Source organism: Gymnoscopelus microlampas (assembly GCF_963454915.1).
Source record: "Gymnoscopelus microlampas genome assembly, chromosome: 3".
In the NCBI taxonomy this organism is placed as follows: domain Eukaryota; kingdom Metazoa; phylum Chordata; class Actinopteri; order Myctophiformes; family Myctophidae; genus Gymnoscopelus; species Gymnoscopelus microlampas.
This window is the reverse complement of record NC_139940.1, coordinates 56,871,754-56,893,002: the sequence shown is the minus strand read 5'-3', so window position 1 is coordinate 56,893,002 and position 21,249 is coordinate 56,871,754. Positions and strand designations below refer to the sequence as shown.

General features: G+C 41.1%; 1 protein-coding gene across 1 annotated transcript in view; it reads left to right on the top strand.

The window, feature by feature from the left end:
- The window catches only part of LOC311042284 (uncharacterized protein), a 36,444-nt gene extending 19,525 nt beyond the window's left edge, over nt 1-16,919 (top strand). Inside the window, exon 3 of the mRNA XM_084052925.1 lies at nt 16,851-16,919. Coding sequence (XP_083909051.1) covers nt 16,851-16,876 — 26 coding nt within the window. The 3' untranslated portion in view covers nt 16,877-16,919. The remainder of the gene's footprint in view (nt 1-16,850) is intronic.
- Nucleotides 16,920-21,249: the final 4,330 nt, after the last annotated feature.

Sequence of the window (21,249 nt, the reverse complement as noted above, 5' to 3'; positions counted from 1 at the left end):
ACATGCCCACCTTTCTTCAGCGTTCTAGTCTGTGTGTACAGCGGAAAATCTAATGGGTCTTGTAGGCAGGGGAGGTGCTTGCCGTGGGTCTCAAAGACCATCTTCATCCTCTGGGTGTTGATGAGAGGTTGACCGAGGGTTTGTGACCCCTCTCTCCGTCATTATGCCTCTATGCACTGCTTCGGCATGGTCTCCACCTCCATGGGTTCCTGGACAGCCCTTCTGCAGTGAAGCTGCATCTCTGATGTGGCATGTCACATAAGTTTCTGTGGGACGCTGGTGGGCTGCTTCAAGCTCTGCACGTTTGGCTTTTCTGAGTCGGTCCAAGTCAGTCGCATCCCACCCAAAGATGCAGTGGCTGAGCCGGGCCATGAAGCTCCTGCAGAGAGGATGGGACTCCTCATGAAGTGCCATGGGGTGGCATCCCAGCGCCTGTATACCGCCCCACAAGACTGTGGCTGTTGCTGTGAGCACAGACATGATGACCTGCCCGTGCTCATTGGTAGACGTTAGTGGCCTGTAGTCTGTGAGGAACTGAATCTGTTTGCCAAGCCAGGACTCAGCATGCTGCACCTCCAACTGCCTCTGAAGCTGGCTGCTGCTGTTTCCCAGGCCTCACTGACGCATCATGCGCACAACCTGGATGTCGCACCCCAGCTTGTATGTCAGGAGGCATGGGAACAGAACTCGGTGGCCAATGTTGAGCTGGGAGACTACTGTGTGGCTCCAGGCGATGACCTTTGTCTTGCAGGCCCTACAGGACAGATATTCAGATCCCATGTAGAAGCATTCACTCACACCTACCACCTGCCTGATCCTCTGATGCATGCCAGCACCAAGAAGCTCTGACCCAAAGCCTGCATGCAGACAGAGCAGCGTCACTCCCCACAGCTTCTTGGGCATCCAGAGCAACGGGCGGTGTCCATAAGTACCCCTCTAATACAGGGATCCTACCAGATTGTCTGCCCTGAGCCAGAGGTGGGTAATACCACAGTCTGTCCAACTTGTCCTTGTCTATCGTTGCTTGGGTTTTTAGGGACCGCCGAAACAGGGCCTAGGAGATCCAATGCTGGACACACTCAGGCAGGGCGGGTTTCCAACCAGCTAAAAGGCAAATTCCACTCTCTACGAAACAGATAACAAGAGGAATATAGAATGAAGGAATGAATGAAGGTTATTGTTCATTAGGACAAAACGTGTTGGTGTGTGGGGAAACATATCATCTTGGTCATATCTATAAACTAAACTATAAAGACTAGTATCTTGAGTGACTGCTATTACAAACTTGTCCAAATAAGTATGTATGTTTCTTCAATTCACATTCATGATTATGAGAATATAATGTATCTTTAATAAAATCGTACAAAATAACATAACATAAATGAGAGTCTGCCAGAAAAAGAGAGAGAGGGATAGAGGGGTGTTGATATACATAAATTACATACTTGCTGTAATTGACCCCGTCTGCTTGGTAGGTAGCTTAAAAAGGATGACATAACAGCAGTATATAATTCTCTGGCACGGACTACACAGGATCAGTGTTGGGCAAGTTACTGTGTACTATGTTTTTAATAGATTACTTAGTACTTATTAGCTTCATTTTAAAGTATTAGATTTTTTTTTACATATTACTGTCTGAGCAAGAGTTAATACTACTTGTTACTTTTTCTTCAATAGGCCTAGAAAAAGTGGACCATTTCGGTCATGTGCAAAATACAAAGACCTCGGCTAATAAACAAACACACTTTAGAGCCTATTAATACAAAAAAAGCCTAAGCAGGTTCATATAGAAGAACAACAAGGCATGGAAGTTTTTCTCGTCGGGTTATTGGTGGGCGGTGCAGGCTCAAGTTTGCGACACAGAGCTTAATGTGATCTCTTCTGTCTTCTTCTTTTACCCAGCGCAATTTAAACTTGGGCAGCGAGACAGCGGCCAGCAACGCATCCTTAGAGTCGAGAGTCCCCGCAAATCGACTTCTAATTGCCCCCACTATTGCCTCAGGCAGTCCAGAGGTCATTTGCGATAGGCCATTTTTCAATGCCATGGTTTTGGCCATCAGAATTTCTAGTGCTGGTTGAAGCGTCCCATAATAACAAGTATCCTTTTGGCCTCTAACACCGAACCCATCTAACCCCTGCTCACTTTGCTAGGATTGGATGGCTTAGGGTTGAGGACTGAGTACAGCAACTTACAATGGGCCTGGGGCCTGTTCCTCAAAATGGAATTAGATCTTAATCCTGGCTTTAACACCTATCCTGGCTTAATTTAGCCAGGATTAGGGCTGAATCGGTTCCTCAAAAGCTGAATTAGCTTGAAGATTAGTTTAGCCAGTTCACCCTGGCTAAGTTTAGCCATGACCCGATTCCTCAAAAGAGAATTGAAGCAAGCCTACCTTAGTTACCATGGCAATTTAGCTGTGAAGTTAGCCTGGTCAGGAGCAGGCTAACAGCCAAGCTTACTTAATCCAGTGCCTTGTTCTTCAAGTTTGTCCACAGTTAATTCAACACATGTGTTTGAATATGGACTCATTTTAATGACCTTGCATTCAAATAAAATGAAATAAATACAATCAGATATAATCAAATTCATTATATTACTGAAATAGTGTGTGACCATGAATCATAATTGTTTCACAATGACTCATGTGATGTCATTGTCACTCTGTTAACACTATAGTTCATATTGTTGTTAGATGTTTGATAATAACAGATTTTTTTTTCACTGAATGTAAGTCAATGAGGAGCATATTTTAAATTATCAATTTCTAGTCAATGGAGAAATTATTTTTTATTTCTTGTCCACCTTTGGAGTTACATCATGATGGCAAGGTAACTACACAACCCAAACCTCTACCAAAGTGGTCTTGCAAATGTGGGGTTATTGCGTGTCCCGCCCCCCCCCGTCCCCCCCGTCCGCCTGTCCCCCGCTCATCCCGTCGCGGCCCCCAGTCGCGGTCAACCCCCCCCCGTCCCGTCCCGTGCGTCCCGTTGCCGTCCCGTCCCGTCGCGCGCGCGCACACACACACACACACACACACACACACACACACACACACACACACACACACACACACACACACACACACACACACACACACACACACACACACACACTCTGTTTGTGCTTGCAATACTTTGCCACGCTTTCTCCCTGGATCTATTTATTGCGGTCGCGTTTCCTTCTATTATTCTCGCTTATAATACATTTTAGATTTTACTTCCTTGTATGATTTCATGAGCTGCTGCAATGCTGCTGTTCAGCCACAGAGAGGAACGCCACTCTGGTTTTGGACTCCATGATTGGTCAAGTTCAAGGATTCTGCTATCGACTTTCATGGTCTTTTATAGAAATACGTGAAGCCTGGCTTCATTATCCTGGCTGGACATAGCCTGGCTTGACAAGGCCTAGCTCGACAAAGTCGCTCCTTTTCAGCCTGGCTTTGCTTCGAGGAACGGAATAAACGAGGCTTATATGGACCCGACTTTGTCAAGTCTGGATTTGGCTTAAGTCCAGGCTTAGTTTATTCACCTTTTGAGGAACAGGCCCCTGGTCTACAAGATACGCCACAACATTGGGATCCCCCTGTATTTGTCAAAATACTTCCAAAATGTAAATGAAGTCCACGATCATAACACCAGAGGCAGCTCCACGGATCATGTTCAACCCAGATTTGGCTCAACAAAGGGAATTCACTCGTTCTCACGCTATTCAACAAAAATGTGGAATGCCCTAAAAGGAGTAAAGGAGTGTAAAACCCTATTCACTTTCAAAACTGCCCTAAAGAAACACCTTCAGGAGGCTGCAATTCGAAAATGGCCCCTGTCGAAGTCTTAACCTAACCCCCCCTCCCCGAACTCTTCCTCTTTTTTCTCTTGTACATTTTTTTTTCATACCAGTAACCTGTAAGCTGATTGTATAACGTTCTGTATAGTAGTGTGTATATCCGTCTGTCTCTTATATGTCATCATGATTTGTGTGCGTGGGGATCTCATTTTCAACAAGCTTAGTGCTATATGAGCCTTCCAGTTTAGTAGACCTTGTATTGTGAATTTGTACTTCCATGTACTGTTGTACATGTAGTACATCAATCAATCAATCAATCAATCAATTAATCAATCACCCTGCAGAATGTCCAGTGCGACCGTGAAGGGCTTCAAAACGGAACAATATTCTTTGAGAAACAGGTATTCCCTGTTCACACATTTAATCTTAAAATCTGTGCCGAGGTTATTGATGTCAGCGAGGGCCATTGCTGTGATCCGTGAATATGCATCATGGAATGAGTTCCACCGTGTCACAGTGGGGACAATCAGCTTTCGATCACTGAGCTTCTCCAGGGTCTTGATGCTGCTGTGGAGCGGCTGGTCTTGTTCCACAGCGCTGAACATTTGGCTGAAGCACTGCGATACACAGCCCTTGATTCTGAATTAGATGGCAGCCATTTATCAACCTCATTGGTGGCAATGCGATTAAGTGTATGGGCTGCACATCTATAGTGGGGAGGCAATGAAAATAGACCAGGTTGAGCTACTGTCACCCCCATGAAACTTTTGTTATTAGCACTCCATATGTTTGCTGTTGTTGACACATACAACTGTGCATCAAGTGTTTTCTTTAGCTCTTTCCCCATTAAAGCATATGCCTCGTCCAGCTCTTTGGCGAATGTCTTTCTGTCTGGTAGGACATGCTGGAAATGTATAGAAGATATTGGATTAATAATATATTTTTAAGAAAAAAGAAAATAAGAATATAGGACGTTTTCTTACCTTATCAGTTTTTACAGGAATTTTGCTGACAAGCTTTTTAAAATATTCAGTGAATCTTTTACAGGTGTTTCTTGAGGTTACTTGTGCTTTTTTTGGCCGTAGAGAGTTCCCTCGACCTCCCTGGCGCCGCCTGACATAGAGTGCACTTGACTACAATGTTCTTCGCGTCCTTTCCTTTTACAAAGGTGCTGTTGCCAGTAGGCAGCTACACTTATATCAGTGAAGCATGGCACACAACATCCTGGCTGGATCACTGTATAGCTACAGCCACTCATGATAGTTTATAGAAGGTTGAGATCTTGTATGGTCTGACCACAGCAGATCACATACCTGTCTCTTTGACTATAAATGTTGAGGGTCTACCTGAGCTGGCCAGCTATGGTAGTCCAAAACAATCTGATACATTGGACTGGGCAAATCTCACATAAGATGACTTACAACATCACAAGTCACTGACTGATGTGTACTTAAATAATATTGATTTACCTGTTGAGGCTATTACATGTGGAAACATTAACTGTAAGAATGTTATACATTATAGTGACCTGCATGTGTAATATGTATGACATAATAGTACAATGTTAAGTTAATGGCAGCAAACCTTTAAAAAAAAAAATGATTAAACAACATAATCTGAGATGTTCATGAGCTACATGTAGAGGCTAAAGAAGCTTTTAAATGTTGGGTTTTAGCAGGAAAACCTAGGCATGGCCCTGAGTGTGACCATAAGAAGCATGCAAATGCTAGGTTTAAATATGCTGTACGCTATATTAAAATAAACTAGAAAAAGTGCTCCTCAGAGCACAGGTCATGTAGGTTATTGTGGCCTCCTGGTGGCGCTATAATAGGGAAATATGTGAAAAGGGTGTCATTTCTTTTTAGACCTTTCAATCGGACACTGGATTCATGATTTGAAGCATTTTGTTCCAAAAGTGTGTTTTGCTAAATTAGACCTGATGGTGGTGCTATAACAGGCTAATGTGAAAGGGGTGGCATTTCTTCCTCTGTCTAGTGGGAATGTGTGTGTGCAATTTTATGGAAATGGCAAGCTGCGTTCATGATTTGAGGCAGTTTGTTCAAATATGATTATTTTGGGGGGTCCCCAGTTCAAATATGATTATTTTGAGGGGTCCCCAGCTCAGATATAAAAGAGTACCCACTAGAGTAAACAGAAGCCATTGGTTATTTTGCACATTCAAACATAAATTAAGCATTTAAACAAAGCTATACAACACAAATGATGTTTCTGTGTAACAAAAACTGTTTTAATAACATTAATAATTTATCTAAATGGATAAATGCTGTTCAATGTAGTGCATAGCCTATACAAATTGATCGGAGACCTCCCCTACAACGTCACACTCAGCTAAGCCGGCGAGGTGTAGACTAAATCTAATCTACAGTAAGTACCCATTTCTGTACAGTAGGCTACCCTTTGATTGTTTGTTATTCTGAAGGAATGTTGTTGAAACACAATGGAATATTGAGAAACCATTACGAATGCTGCATGCGCTCAATGTGCAAATGGTATAAAAGGTGTATATTACTAATTCTGTTCCACCAGTTCAATCCAAAATATCATGCTGTAAGTGTTAGGCTGCATTTATGCACCTGCTTGTCAATAATGCTTAGACATATCTATGACCGTTATTTTTTATCAGATGTCCAATACATTTCATACACTCAACCTTTATAAATGAGTGCTTTGTGGATTTTCATTTCTAGAAACTGGAGACATCCACAAGGTCTACATTTTTAGCACTAAATTAACAAATGATACAGATACATACATGCATACATACATGCATACATGCATGCACACATACATGCACACATAAATGCATACATACATACATACATACATACATACATACATACATACATACATACATACATGCATACATACATACATTAAAAACATATTGTGTTTATTTTATTCAGACATGTTGATATTGTCAGATTATTGACTTCTGTTTTAACATCAGTACCCCCCCCCCCCCCCACACACACACACACACACACACACACACACACACACACACACACACACACACACACACACACACACACACACACACACACACACACACCAGCATGAGTCTCTGTGCGTGTTTTTAGCATACCCATTTCTCCTCATCCTTTAGCACAAGCTGTACACGTAAAAGGCCTTTCCCCTTTATAAGTCTTCAAGTGAGTGCTAAGATTACCACTCTAAACAAAGCCTTTACCACAAAGTGTACAAGTACAGAGCTTGACCCCTGTATGAGTCCTCATGTGAGTTTTTAGATCACTGCTGTGAGCACAGCCTTTACCACAAACTGTACAGATAAAGGGTTTCCCCCCTGTATGAGCTGTTAGATGAACCATTTGACTAAAGACTTTGCCACACATTTTTTTAAACAAACAAAACATTGAATCCTCATGTGTATTTCTAGCTCACCACTATTAACACAACCTTAACCACTAACTCACATGAGTCCTCATGTGAGTATTTAAATGACCCCTATGGACAAAGCTTGTAATGGGCCTTTCCCCTTATGAGTCCTCATGTGAGAATTTAGGTTACCCCTGTGAATACAGCCTTTACCACTAACTGTACAACTTCAGGGCTTTTACCCTGTGTGAGTCCTCATGTGAGTATTTAAATGACCCCTTTGACGAAAGCCTTTACCACAAACTGTACACATAAAGGGCCTTTCTCCTGAATGAGTCCTCATGTGATAATTTAGGTTAGCCCTGTTAACACAGCCTTTACCACAAACTTTACAAGTAAAGGGTTTCTCCCCTGTATGAGTCATCATGTGAACTGTTAGATTACCCTTTACACTACAGCCTTTGCCACAAACTTTGCAAGTAAAGGGTTTTTCCCCTGTATGAGTCCTCATGTGATCTGTTAGAGAACCCTTTACACTAAAGCCTTTTCCACAAACTTCGCATATACAGGGTTTTTCCCCTGTATGGGTCTTCATGTGATATCTTAGATTAGCATAGAAATTACCACAAACTGTACACATAAAGGTCTTTTCCCCTGTATGACTCCTCATGTGAGTTTTTACATCTCTGCTTTGAGCAAAGGCTTTACCACAAACTGTACAAGTAAAGGGTTTTTCCCCTGTATGTGCCCTCATGTGAGCTTTTAGATTACCAATTTCACTAAAGCCTTTGCCACACTCTTTGCAAATAAAGGGTTTTTCCCCCGTATGAGTCCTCATGTGAGAATTTAGATTACCCCTGTGAACACAGCCTTTACCACACACTTTGCAAATAAAGGGCTTTTCCCCTGTATGGGTCCTCATGTGAGCTGTTAAATGACTCTTTAAATCAATGTCTTTACCACAAACTGTGCAAGTAAACCTTTTCTTCCCCATGAGATGTCGTGTGGTGTGTGGTTGTTTTGAAGATATCAGGTCTTGGGACAATTTGTTGCTCAAAGAAAATCTTCGTCCTTCCAGATTATTTCCTTTGTGTGATTGCAGTGTGTTTAAAGCTGAATGACCTTCACTGGTATCCTCCCACTCATCACTGTCTTTGCTGGTCACCTCCCACTCTTCACTGTCTTTAGTATCAGGTTCAGAACAATGTGAAGAGAGGAGCTGGTCATCATCATCAGTTTGTGTTTTCATGTGTTCAGTTGAGGTGCTGGCTACAGGCTCTGTCTCTCTGTTTTCATCATCATGGGTCAAAGTTGACCTATCAGCCTCCTCTGGTATTTGAAATAGCTCCTCATGTTCCTCTTTAATCTGTGGTGGTTCTGGTTCCTCCTGGACCAGACTGGGGCTCCTCTCCTTCCGTTCAAGGGAAACCTCGTCTTTACACACAGGAAGGCGCAGAAAGTCTAGGAAAAAGATACAGAAGCTTTGGTTGCTGAATTGAACAGTTTCAGTTTTTCATATGTGCAACTCTATCATTATACTGTACAGTGCAATTTATGGAAACTGCAAGTGTGGTATCACCAACAAAAGTCATGGGTTACATCCAGTCCAATCTCGGAACCCAGAGACAACTGAAAAGGAAAAACAGCGACCTCTGCTGTTCGTTCCTCCTCAGTTATACTCTGGGACAATGCCGACGTAGCACCAGTGCGCAAGAAAACCGGGGTTTAAGTCTGCCTTCATGCTCCACTTCCAGGTGGTGTGACTACGTTTTCATTCCCACTAACAATATTTCTACACGGAACACTAACACCACTTCTCCCAGAGAACATGGATCGTTTTGGTTATAAGCCCACTTGTTTCTATGATGAAAGAGTAAGTTCAAATGTGAATATCTTTCCGTGGTTTTGTCTGCTCCGCGGACGCTATTGTTAAATTAGTTCCACAAATCTTGCACGGCAATTTCATTGTCACTTTACTCCCGAGATCATGTGTAACTTTGGAGGGGATTAGAAACATAAAATAAAAATAGTAATATGTTGTGCATTTGCGGCGCAGTATGTGGAATTGCTTTTCGGCACTGCTTGAGTACACCACCCTCGATATGTGATTCCTCTCACTAACTTTGGAAGCCAATTATGGCCGAATGATATGGAATCTCCATTTTGATTGATTGAATACTTCAAAATAGTACAGTGGTATGATTATACAATGATGCTAAAAGGATAACACAAAAAGTCATAAGGGCTTGTTTCCATTGTTGATGTATTCAGTTCATCAATACATTTAAAGAGTAAGACAAGCAATACCATAACACAAAATAATCTACACTAGTAGCAATCCAAGTCTATACACATAATCAATTGGGGGACGTGGGGTCATTTCTGGTGTCAAGCTTGGGCTGAACGATTTTGAGAGAAAAACAATTTTTCTGACTTGATATTGCGATTTCGATTTGATTTGCAATTTTTTAAATGTCTTTAAAAAATAAAAAATAAATCTTTAAAAAATGTAAGCTTCAGGCTCAAGCTTCAAGCTTCATTTTAGTATTCACTGTGTACGTTTAAAAGGTAATTGAAAGTAATGGAACATTACCAAATGGCATACCATATATTTACTGTTCTATATTCTAATAAATAAGTTTGAGAACTAAAAGATATGAATTGCTTCAATGCTTCAAACCTGTATCTTCCAAGTACTTTTTTAAAACATATATATATATATATATTTTTTTTTTTTTACATAATATGGACATATTTAAACATTTAGCTGGAATAGAAATAGCTTATTTTTGTAAACAACCCAACATTGAACTTGCTAATTCATTAACTCAAGAGGAGAAGCACTTTCTGAAATGAAGTTCAAGTTATAAAGATAAAATTAAAATTAAGCAAATAATGACCTTTTTGTGTAATAATGACCTTTTTCAGTGAAATAAGTAGGTCTTTCACTTATGGCTCCAGAAGCACATTGCACAACTGAAAATGTACTGATTATCCAGTATTTAGCTTATGTAGATTAACATTCAACTAAAATGTAACACTTTTTTTGTCTCACAAGGCAATGTCCTCTCCTACTGTAAATTGTATTACTACTACTCCTTGGAAAGTCAAAAACTCAGAATACATAAGTGACAAAGATACAGTTCATAGTCGCTTCTTTTGGGCTTGTTTTCATAGACACAGTTGCACATTTCTCTCACAAAACCTGGCAACACTAACCGGTGTATTGTATTGTTTACATTGGATGGTACCAACTGTAATAGTTTAATAATGATGGTAAAAATAAAAGTTACACTTACAGAAACAAACAGATAGGAGCAACACTACTACTACACTACTTGTGTCGCACCGAAAATAACATTTTACCGCTACACGCGGCATCGCGGATTTGCACAATGCGGCCGTTCGACAAATTATAAATACACATAGCCACCAGAGAGGGACAGGGAGCGAGAGAGGGGGGGGACTCGCTGCTCCCTGTAGAGAAAGGCAGCCACTATGGAGAGAAGTCCCGCGGATGCTCTGGGATTAATATTAATGCGGGAATGAATATTATGTTTTTTTTTTTTTTTAAGTTAAAATAGCGGCCTTTGCGATTAGCTAATCGCGTGGTTTCAAATCGCGATTTCGGTTTAAAAACGATTAATCGTTCAGCCTTATGTCAAGCTTAGAAGACTTTTCTAGAACCGGTTGCAAATTGCAGACAGGTGCTCTCTTATGGAGGTTTTGAAAGAGGGTGTCGTAAAAAAATTGATTTGAATACGAATCACGATTCTCATGTTGGACGATTCAGAATCGATGTTAGTGTGCCATCTCTGCCCCCTTAGGTACTGCGCGCTACAAAGGGGCGTGCACATGTAGTGTGTTTGTTGCACATGTTGCTGTTTTGTTGCCAGGCTAAAAATGGAGGATGAAGTAAAAGAAATACAGCCGTATCCACGGTCTGGAAAGACATCACAAAGAGTTGATAGAGGAATCGGATCCGGCACAAACACCAGTAGTGTGCAAAAGGAGTGTGCAAAACTACCACACAATTCTGAACGGTAAGGTAAGGTAAGGTAAACTTTATTGTCCCGAAGGAAATTTGGTTTGGGCTTTAACCCCAGCTGCAGCCACGCATAAAACAATGACAAATACAAAATACAAAACACAAAATACATAACAGGGGGGGGGGGGGACAACATTACACAAGTGCACAGATAGATAGTGATCAGTCTACTCTTAATGGTCAGTGCAGGGCCTCATTTAGCATTTTAGTTGCGATTTTTTGAATCGTACATAATTCCATTTAGGTTCGCTATACCTTCTCCCAGAGGGCAGCATTACAAACTGTGCATGTAGAACATGGGTAGCATCACTGACTATTTTCTGAGCCTGTCTTAGCGTGGCCTGCTCGTAAATAGACTGCAGAGAGGGGAGTTGTCTTACTCCTATGATTTTCCCTGCAGTCTGCACCAATTTGGACCTCAGTTGCACTGAGAGGTTGCCAAACCAAACTGTGATGCCAAATCTGACCAGACTTTCCAAGACCGCTCGGTAGAACACTAACATAAACTTTTGGTCAACACCATGAACCCTGAGACGGCGGAGGAAATGCAGTCTTTGCTGTACTTTACTACAGAGACTGTCCACATGTGTATTCCACGTTAGCGAGTTGTCAATGCTAATGCCCAAGTATTTATATGAGGAGACCTGTGAGATGGTCGAGTCATGGATGACCACAGGCCTGTGGTCACCGATACTCCTAGGGTCGAACACCATCTCCTGTGTCTTCCTCACATTGAGAACAAGACACAGGAGATGGTGTTCGACCCTAGGAGTATCGGTGACCACAGGCCTGTGACCATACAGCGCAGTGGAGAGAACTCTTTAGATTCATGATGAAGACGAAGGAGCCACAGTATGTCATACCAGGTCGCACTTGCTTAACGGATACTGCTGTACTTGAACTTTACAGAGAGACAAAGCTAAAAGTCGGGGAAGCCGTGACCAAAGCAGCCAAAGTCGATCTTACGTGTGATCACTGGACCTCCAGGGCAACCCAGTCATACGCTACATTTACCGCTCACTACATCACAGATGAATGGCAGCTCAAGTCTCAAGTCCTACAAACTAGGGTGATGCATGAAAGTCATACTGCTCTCAACATTAATGAAACGTTTCACTCGGTCGCAAATGAATGGAAGCTATCGCTTGCGGACTTGGTGATTGTAACCAATAACGCAGCTAACATGATTGCTGGTATGCAGTTTGAGGAGAACCTAATATGAAAGGTATGAAAAAAAGAAAATACAGCCGACACCTCCATACTAAGTGACACATCAAGAGTGCTGAAGAAATAGCTATGGCACTCAGGCCAATGAAAGACGCCACCAACATCATGTCAGAGGATTCATCACCTACACTGTCTATCATCGCTCCATTGCTTGCCCAGCTGCTTCAGGACACAGAAAGGGGCTCTGCTGATGACTCCCCACTTGTACGGGAAAACAATAGGGCGATAAATGAGGATCTGGCTAAGAGATACAGCAGTGTGAAGACCAAAAACCTTCTCCACAAGGCCTCTGCACTCAATCCCAGGTTTAAAGCACTGCCTTTCCTTGCTGGAGACCAGCTGGACATCCATTGTGGAGTGATGAAAGAGGCTGCAGCGGATCCGACCGCTGTGGGCTTGTAGGTCTGCTGTTCTCTGCCGTTCCCAGCACGCAACATGTTCGCACGGCGGAGCATAAATTAGGTTTTAGGGGATACAGCTGAGTGATCAAACAGTCAAGGAAAATAATACAAAAGAAAGCGAAGGAAATCTACCCATCGGTGAGTAATGAAAACATTAAAATGACCAGTGACCACCTGTAACCACCTGACTCAAAATATTGATTTTTTACACTTTTCACACTCATTCGTCAAAAGGTGGCGCTATAGCACTCAATTGAAAAATGCCAACTTTGAACAGGTACAACTCATGCCCTGTTTGACCTACAGCCATGAAACTTGGATACACATATGCGTCTCCTCATGCTGAACAACTTTCACACTCTGACTTTTGACCTCTGACCTTTAGATCTCCCACCATTTTGAATTATATGAAAAACAGTCATTGGCTCCTAACTTCTGCATTTTTTCACTTATGGAAAATCCGTTGGAAATTGTTTGTAGAAAGTGGTCCAAAGTTCAAGTGTGAAACGTTTCGTGCAGATTGCTCAAAAATCCCAGGAGGAGATAGATTTTAACTATTACAGTTTTATGAAAATTATTCATCTGTGCCTAAAACATACATGCAGACTCACATTTCTTTGAAACTTTGCAGAAATGTAGAGGGTCATTCCAAATATCACTGAAACCAATCTTACTCCAATTGGCCAAAAGGGGGCGCTATAGCAATTTTTTGAAAAGGCAGACTTTAAACAGGCATAAGTCATGCCTCGTTTGGCCGAAAGTCGTGAAACTTGCTTACACATGTGCCTTGACTCATGAGGAACACACGTATCGATTTGACCATTAAGCTCCGCCCTTAGATTTTCCGCAATTTTGAGCAGTTTGAAAAATACTTGTTTTTGCCAGTTCTGGCTTAACCGTGCATACGCTTTTTACGAAACTCGGCCATATGGTAGATGCTCATGAAAAACTACCAAGAAATAATTCTCACACTCATTCGTCAAAGGGTGGCGCTATAGCACTCAATTGAAAGTGCCAACTTTGAACAGGTACAACTCATGCCCTGTTTGACCTACAACCATGAAACTTCGATACACACATGCGTCTCTTCATGCCCGACAACTTTCGTGGTCTGACTTTTGACCTCTGACCTTTAGATCGCCCACCATTTTGAAATATATGAAAAACAGTCATTGGCTCCTAACTTCTGCATTTTTTCACTTATGGAAAATCTGTTGGAATTTTTTGTAGGCAGTGGTCCAAAGTTCATGTGTAAAATGTTTTGTGCAGATTGCTCAAAAATCCCAGGAGGAGATAGATTTTAACTATTACAGTTTTATGAAAATTATTCATCTGTGCCTAAAACATTCATGCAGACTCACATTTCTTTGAAACTTGGCAGAAATGTACAGGGTCATTCCAAATATCACTGAAACCAATCTCACTCCAATTGGCCAAAAGGGGGCGCTATAGCAATTTTTTGAAAAGGCATACTTTAAACAGGCAGAAGTCATGCCTCGTTTGGCCGAAAGTCGTGAAACTTGCTTACACATGTGCCTTGACTCATGAGGAACACATCTATCGCTTTGACCAGTAAGCTCCGCCCTTAGATTGTCCGCAATTTTGAGCAGTTTGAAAAACACTTAAACCCAGGATTTTTCAGCTATTTGCGTGAAACTGTATCATCTGTGTGATCTCCTTTTTCACAGTTACTTATCTGTTGGGCCAATGGCGTCTCCCTTAAATGAAGGCCTCACAATCTCAGGGTCGCCAGTTCAAGCCTCACTTGATGCAGACTTAATTTAAGTTGAATTGCAAACAACATGACTGTATCATTGAATACATGTGCAACTGTTAAAGGTAATGATGAAATGCGTCTTGGAGAGAGTATGTTTTTTTAATGTATGACAAACTTCATTGTGAAAATAACCGATCTACAATCTCAAAACTTTTCAGATAGCAACATGTTTCTGAGCTTGTAGATCGGCTGCTTTCACTGGTTCACTTTTATCTTCAACAGATGACCTCAGCCTGGACAAAGCTATAGCGGTATAGGTAGTGTCTCAGCCTGTGAATCCAAAGGTCGAGAGTTTGATTCCTGTCAATGGCAATAGGTTGAGATGTTAATGGGTGAGGTTTTTCACCTGGGATTGCCCCCCTGCGTCCTATATATGACCACCTCAGCTGGGTTGGGCTAAAAAGAATTTTCGCCTGTTGGAATCATTTGCTTTGTCTCAATTTCAATCTATTCCCTTTCCATGTCTTATTGTGCTATTATTACGGGGCCAGAGCTCAGCTCTGGACCTGTTTTGTTATTGGCAGTATTCTGTCACTTCTTCTGCCACTTTTCGCAGTTCTGGCTGAACCGTGAAGTCGCTTTTTACGAAACTCGGCCATATGGTAGATGGTCATGAAAAACGATCAAGAAATAATTCTCACAATCTTTCGTCCAAAGGTGGCGCTATAGCACTCAATTGAAAATGGCAACTTTGAACAGGTACAACTCATGCCCTGTTTGACCTAGAGCCATGAAACTTGAATACACATATGCGTCTCCTCATGCTGAACAACTTTCACCCTCTGACTTTTGACCTCTGACCTTTAGATCTCCCACCATTTTGCATTATATGAAAAACAGTCATTGGCTCCTAACTTCTGCATTTTTTCACTTATGGAAAATCCGTTGGAAATTTTTGTATGCAGAGGTCCAAAGTTCAAGTGTTAAACGTTTCGTGCAGATTGCTCAAAAATCCCAGGAGGAGATAGATTTTAACTATTACAGTTTTATGAAAAGTATTCATCTGTGCCTAAAACATACATGCAGACTCACATTTCTTTGAAACTTTGCAGAAATGTACAGGGTCATTCCAAATATCACTGAAACCAATCTTACTCCAATTGGCCAAAAGGGGGCGCTATAGCAATTTTTTGAAAAGGCAGACTTTAAACAGGCATAAGTCATGCCTCGTTTGGCCGAAAGTCGTGAAACTTGCTTACACATGTGCCTTGACTCATGAGGAACACATCTATCGCTTTGACCAGTAAGTGCCGCCCTTAGATTGTCCGCAATTTTTAACAGTTTGAAAAACACTTAAACCCAGGATTTTTCAGCTATTTGCGTGAAACTGTATCATCTGTGTGATCTCCTTTTTCACAGTTACTTGTCTGTTGGGCCAATGGTGTCTCCCTTAAATGAATGCCTCACAATCCCAAGGTTGCCAGTTCAAGCCTCACTTGATGCAGACTTAATTTAAGTTGAATTGCAAACAACATGACTGTATCAATGAATACATATGCAAATGGTAAAGATAACCTGAAATGCTTATTTGAGAGTACGTTTTTTCAACGTATGACATACTTCATTCTGAAAATAGCTGATCTACAATCTCACAACCTTTCATGGTTTGTGAGCTTGTAGATCGGCTACTTTCACTAGTTTTGGTTCTGAGGAGATGTACAATTTCTTCATTGGTAAATGGTTTGTGAACGAGTGATCTTAGTGTTAGTGAAACAGGGGCTTGGTTCATGAAAGAAGGCAAGAGTTTATGATCTTCAACAGACAATATCAGCCTGGACAAAGCTATAGCACTATAGGTAGTGTTGCAGCCTATTAGTCTGAAGGTTGAGAGTTCGAATCCTGTTAATGGCAGTAGGTTGAGATGTCCAATCAAACCATTATGTTTCCATCTCTCTCTCTCATCAATCTATTGTTTCCATGTCACTCTCTCTCTCTTCAATCTATTCCGTTTCCATGTCTTTCTCTCTCTCTATTCACTGGCCCCGTATTATCGCTGCTTGCAGCTATATTTTTTCATTCTGATCTGCTTGAAAAATAGAAATATAGGCCTCTCTCTTATACATGCCTCCTTTCAATAAAAGCCCGGTACCCACTGCAGTTGAAACAAATACAAGCCTGGGTCACTTGTATGGGAAATGGGAAAAAGCTCTTTTCTTAAGAGAATAGAAAATAAGAATACTTTCAAATAAAACAGACAAATAACAGAATCTTAAGGACCTTGTTTACAAAATAAAACATAATATATTGTTCCTGCAGGACTAGGTGAGGACAGGAGAGGCTGACAGAAGTCCTGTGGAGCCAGAGTCAGGCCAACAAGAAGGCCTTGCCCCTAAAAGAAGAACAACATCTGCTGCACAGGTGAATCAGCTGGGCAAGACTTTCACTGAGGTCAGAGTTGCTCCACAATCAGCCAGCACCAGAGCTGAGGAGGACATGAAAAAGTATATGGAGGAACCTGCACTCTCTCTCTCTCTCAGAAGACCCCCTTCACTTTTGGAAGTCTAATGAGAGAGATTTCCCTCCACTAGCCAGATTAGCTAAACGTTATCTACATATGTATCCCTGGTAGAAGTGTTGCGGCAGTGCGAGTATTTTCCACTGCTGGAGATGTAGTGACAGCGAAAAAAAAACTACAGATTACTGAATGATGGAAAATACTCCTATCCTACATTGATAAAGTTGTGTCAAGCATTTTTGTGATTTGAAGAAAAAAGGGAAATAACAGTATATTTGTTTCATTTGTTTTTTGGAAGTGGCATGTTCTCAGAAATATAAAGGCAGCTAAGCTAACCTACTGTAAGTCTGTTTCTTTATGGAGCCTATAAAGCTAATTTTACACCCCTTTACACAAAGGGGTTACAGTATTTTTTGCACAATTTAAGTTGAGAAGTGGCAAGTTCTGGCAGCTAGCCTAAGCCTACCAATTGTATTTGTGTATTATTTTTGAATTAATTTAATTTATTGGATTTGTTGTGATTTGTTATTTTACCAATTACCAATTCTGCCACGGACGTAATAAACATTTTTTATTTGATTTGATTTTATAAAAGATTGCACTGTTCTTTATCATTAACTCACCCGGATACAGATATAACGTCATCCGAAGATTTCCGTCCCCTCCCTGTTTATCTTTTTCATTAGAACGTCTCTTTCTCGAGTTTTTTTTCCCCCGCGTGTTCCGCTAGACGCACTGTTTTGGGAAGTGCTGATATAGGAGATGAACATGTCGCAGATGGATTTTTTTTTTCTCTGGGCGACACACACACATACGGTGTGTGTTTACAAACAGTCATCATAAGGGATGTACATTTTCTGTGGCAAGCTGAAAAAGTAAGAGAAGCGTGCATCTTTGGCGAGAAATGGTGTATTCACATGGGGCTGCATGACAAAGGGCCGAGCTAATTGGAATGTTTGTTGTCTGGGCGACACACACACACGTACCCTGTGTGTTTACAAACGATCGGACATGCAATCATAATGAATTATGCATTTTTGTGACCTGTTGAAAGCGAAAATTGCTGGCAGTGGTCAAACACAGCCAGAAATAAATCTGGCAGTGAATGAGTTAAGAAAAAAAGAGAAGATAACAGTATTAATTTCATACCAGTATTCGTTATTTTTGGAAGTGGCATGTTCTTAGAAATATAAAGGCAGCTAGCCTAAGCCTATTTCATTCATAAAGCAATTTGTGGTTTTGGCAAGTGTGGCAAGTTCTGGGCTGGCAGATAGTCTACCAATTGTATTAATGTTACATCAGTTTTATTACTTTAATTTATTGTTCTGGTAAATGAGAACTTACCGAGTGTTAGACACAGAAGTTACGTTTTGTACGTCACTTAAAGTCACTTAAAATGTGTGCAAGCATAAATAAATTAGACATGTTGTCTTGGATTGACCTTTGTGTGTTTACATTATTATCAGTTGATAAAACATTTACAATTATAAAAGGTACGTAAATATACTCTGTTTTCATGCCAGCAGACTGGAGTAGATCCTGAAATCCTGTTTTGAATCGAGAATCGTTTTGAATCGGGAAAAAAAACAATTTTGAATAGGAAAAAAACAGTTTGAATCGAGAATCGTTTGTTTTGAAAAAAAACTGAAAAATAGGACAAAACCAATGCAAACAGTGACCTCTATGAGGACCTACCACGGGTCAGAGACAATGTCTGAGAGAGAAGGATGAAGCTGGCTGGGCACTGCGTCAGGCACCCAGAAATGTGGCAAGCAAACTGACAATGAAGGACTCAGCCCAGGGCAAAGCGAGGAAGTGCACCACCAGCATAGATACACTGCAGCGTGACAACAGAGCTAACAAGTAGGGGGGTCATGGTATGCCTATCTTTTTTCCTGCAGGAAACCCTGTATTTTCATGCGTGATAACGCTCCTGTGTCATTGGATATTAGATTTAGTCATCACACATGTGAATTCACCCGGGAATTTGACAACACTATGTTCAAAGAGTAGGGCTTTTTTCATTTGAAATACTAGATTATCAGGATGTTACGTGGCCTTCGAACCTAGTCCTATGTTGCTCTGATAAAGAGCGCTGGTCACTGAAGTACGGCCATTTGAAGTGTTAAACACGGCTATAACACTGCTGCCGAGCTGTGATGCACTTGCAGTTGCAGCACCCAGGTGTCATACCTGTAATTCCGGGTTACACCATTGAACTCCACAAGACCATTGAACTCCACAGTGTGTGGGTGAAGTTTCAAGACAATCCAATAAACTGGAAGTATGTCAGAAAAAACGGAAGTAGTACTTTTTGATAGAATTGGGAGTCTGTGGGACCATCCACCAAGTTTGGAGCCTGTAGCATGCTGTGAACTGGAGTTATGGCTGTTTAAAACCAAGCCAATAGGAAAGCAGAGGGGGTGTGGCTTCAGAAATTACAGCCCATCCCGTAAGACCACCTACCAATGTTGAAGCCTTTAGCATGCTGGGAACTGTAGTTATGGGCGTTTAAGCCCTAGCCAATAGGAACACAGAATGGGTGGAGGGACAGTTCACCCCCAAAATGACTTTTTTTCTATTGATTAGTCATCCCATGACTTGAATTCATGGATATTTTCTTGTCGTATTCCTAAGCCAATAATTTCATGACCGGCAGCAGTTCCGGTAGGAGACACAAAGAGTCTCCTTTGTGTCTCTACGGGAACCGCTGCCTACCGGTCCGCTGGTCATCAATTTATTGACTAAAACTAAAAAATATCCATTAATTCTAGTCTCCATGGGGTGACTAATCGATAGAAAAAAGTGAACTATACCTTTAATTAATTACAGCCTGTCCCTATATTGGCCGTCTAAGAGCACCCACTCACCGTCTACCCGGTATTTTTTAACAAAATGTAATAGAATATAATATATATACAATTTGGAAATCATTATCAGATCAAAAAATATCCTTCAACTTCTTGTTTGTGCCCAAAATGACTGGCTATTCTTTGCCATAGCTGAGTGGTTAGAAAGCCCGCTTTGGGAGCTGGAGGCCCCAGGTTTAATTCCAGGCCAGGCCAGCAATATTTACATGTGTCCCTGAGCAAGACTCTTAACCCCTAACTGCTCCCCGAGCCGCTGCCCCTGTAGCTCCCACTACTCCTGTTACTTAGGGTGGTTAAATTCAGTACCTCATCAATACCTCATTCCACTGTGTATATATAGATATCATGTACTTTATAGGGGTGTGCCGATATACATGTTTTTTTTTTTGTAATAACCAGGCATGCAAACAGCCAAGGTGAAAAGGGTGACAAGTTTTTTTTTTAGGTCAGTTGTCACACAATACCCTATTTGGATTCAAAACGGCTATTGTAGCTGAAAAGCTACAAGTTTGCTTGTCTGAATAATGCAAAGACTGAAGTATTTGTTTGCATTTGCTCCCCCCCAATATATTTGCATAAGCCCCCCCCCCCCCTTTTATTTTCATAATAACAAAGTGCCATATATCGTATCGTATCGATGACGTGAGCCCAATATCGTATCGTTTCATGAAATTAGTGTATCGGCACACCCCTAATACTTATTACTTAAAGGGATATTTCACTTTAAAAAAAACGTTGGGTCATGTATCGTATACTCAGGCTTGTGTGAGCCCCCCAGACAGTTTTCAAGTTGCTTGATTCAGTATTTAGATATTTGATATTCATTTTATCAGACACGCCCCCTTCCTATACATTAACCCATTATCACTTCAATCTTCATTTTTAACATGTTAGATTCATCAAAAACACCCGTCCTTGGTTCTAGTGACTCATCCTGTCCTCATAATACGAGAGGGCCGTGTTTTTTCGATTACTTTTTTCATTTATTTTATTACATTTTTTCATTGTATTGCTTATTTTCATTTTTCAAAAAATATATTACAAAACACAGTCTCCTCACGTAGGACAATATCAGTCACCAGAACCAAGGACGGGTGTTTCTGATGAATCTAAGATGGTTAAAATGGAGTTTGAAGTTACAATGGGTTTGTATAGGAAGGGGGCGTGTCTGATAAAATGAATATCAAATATCTAAATACTGAATCAAGCCCCGTCTGGGGGGCTCACAAAAGCCTGAGTAGATGATAAAATGACCCAAAGTTTTTTTGAAAGTGAAATATCCCTTTAAGATTCAAGACCATTTCCCAAATATTTTATTTTGTACCATTTT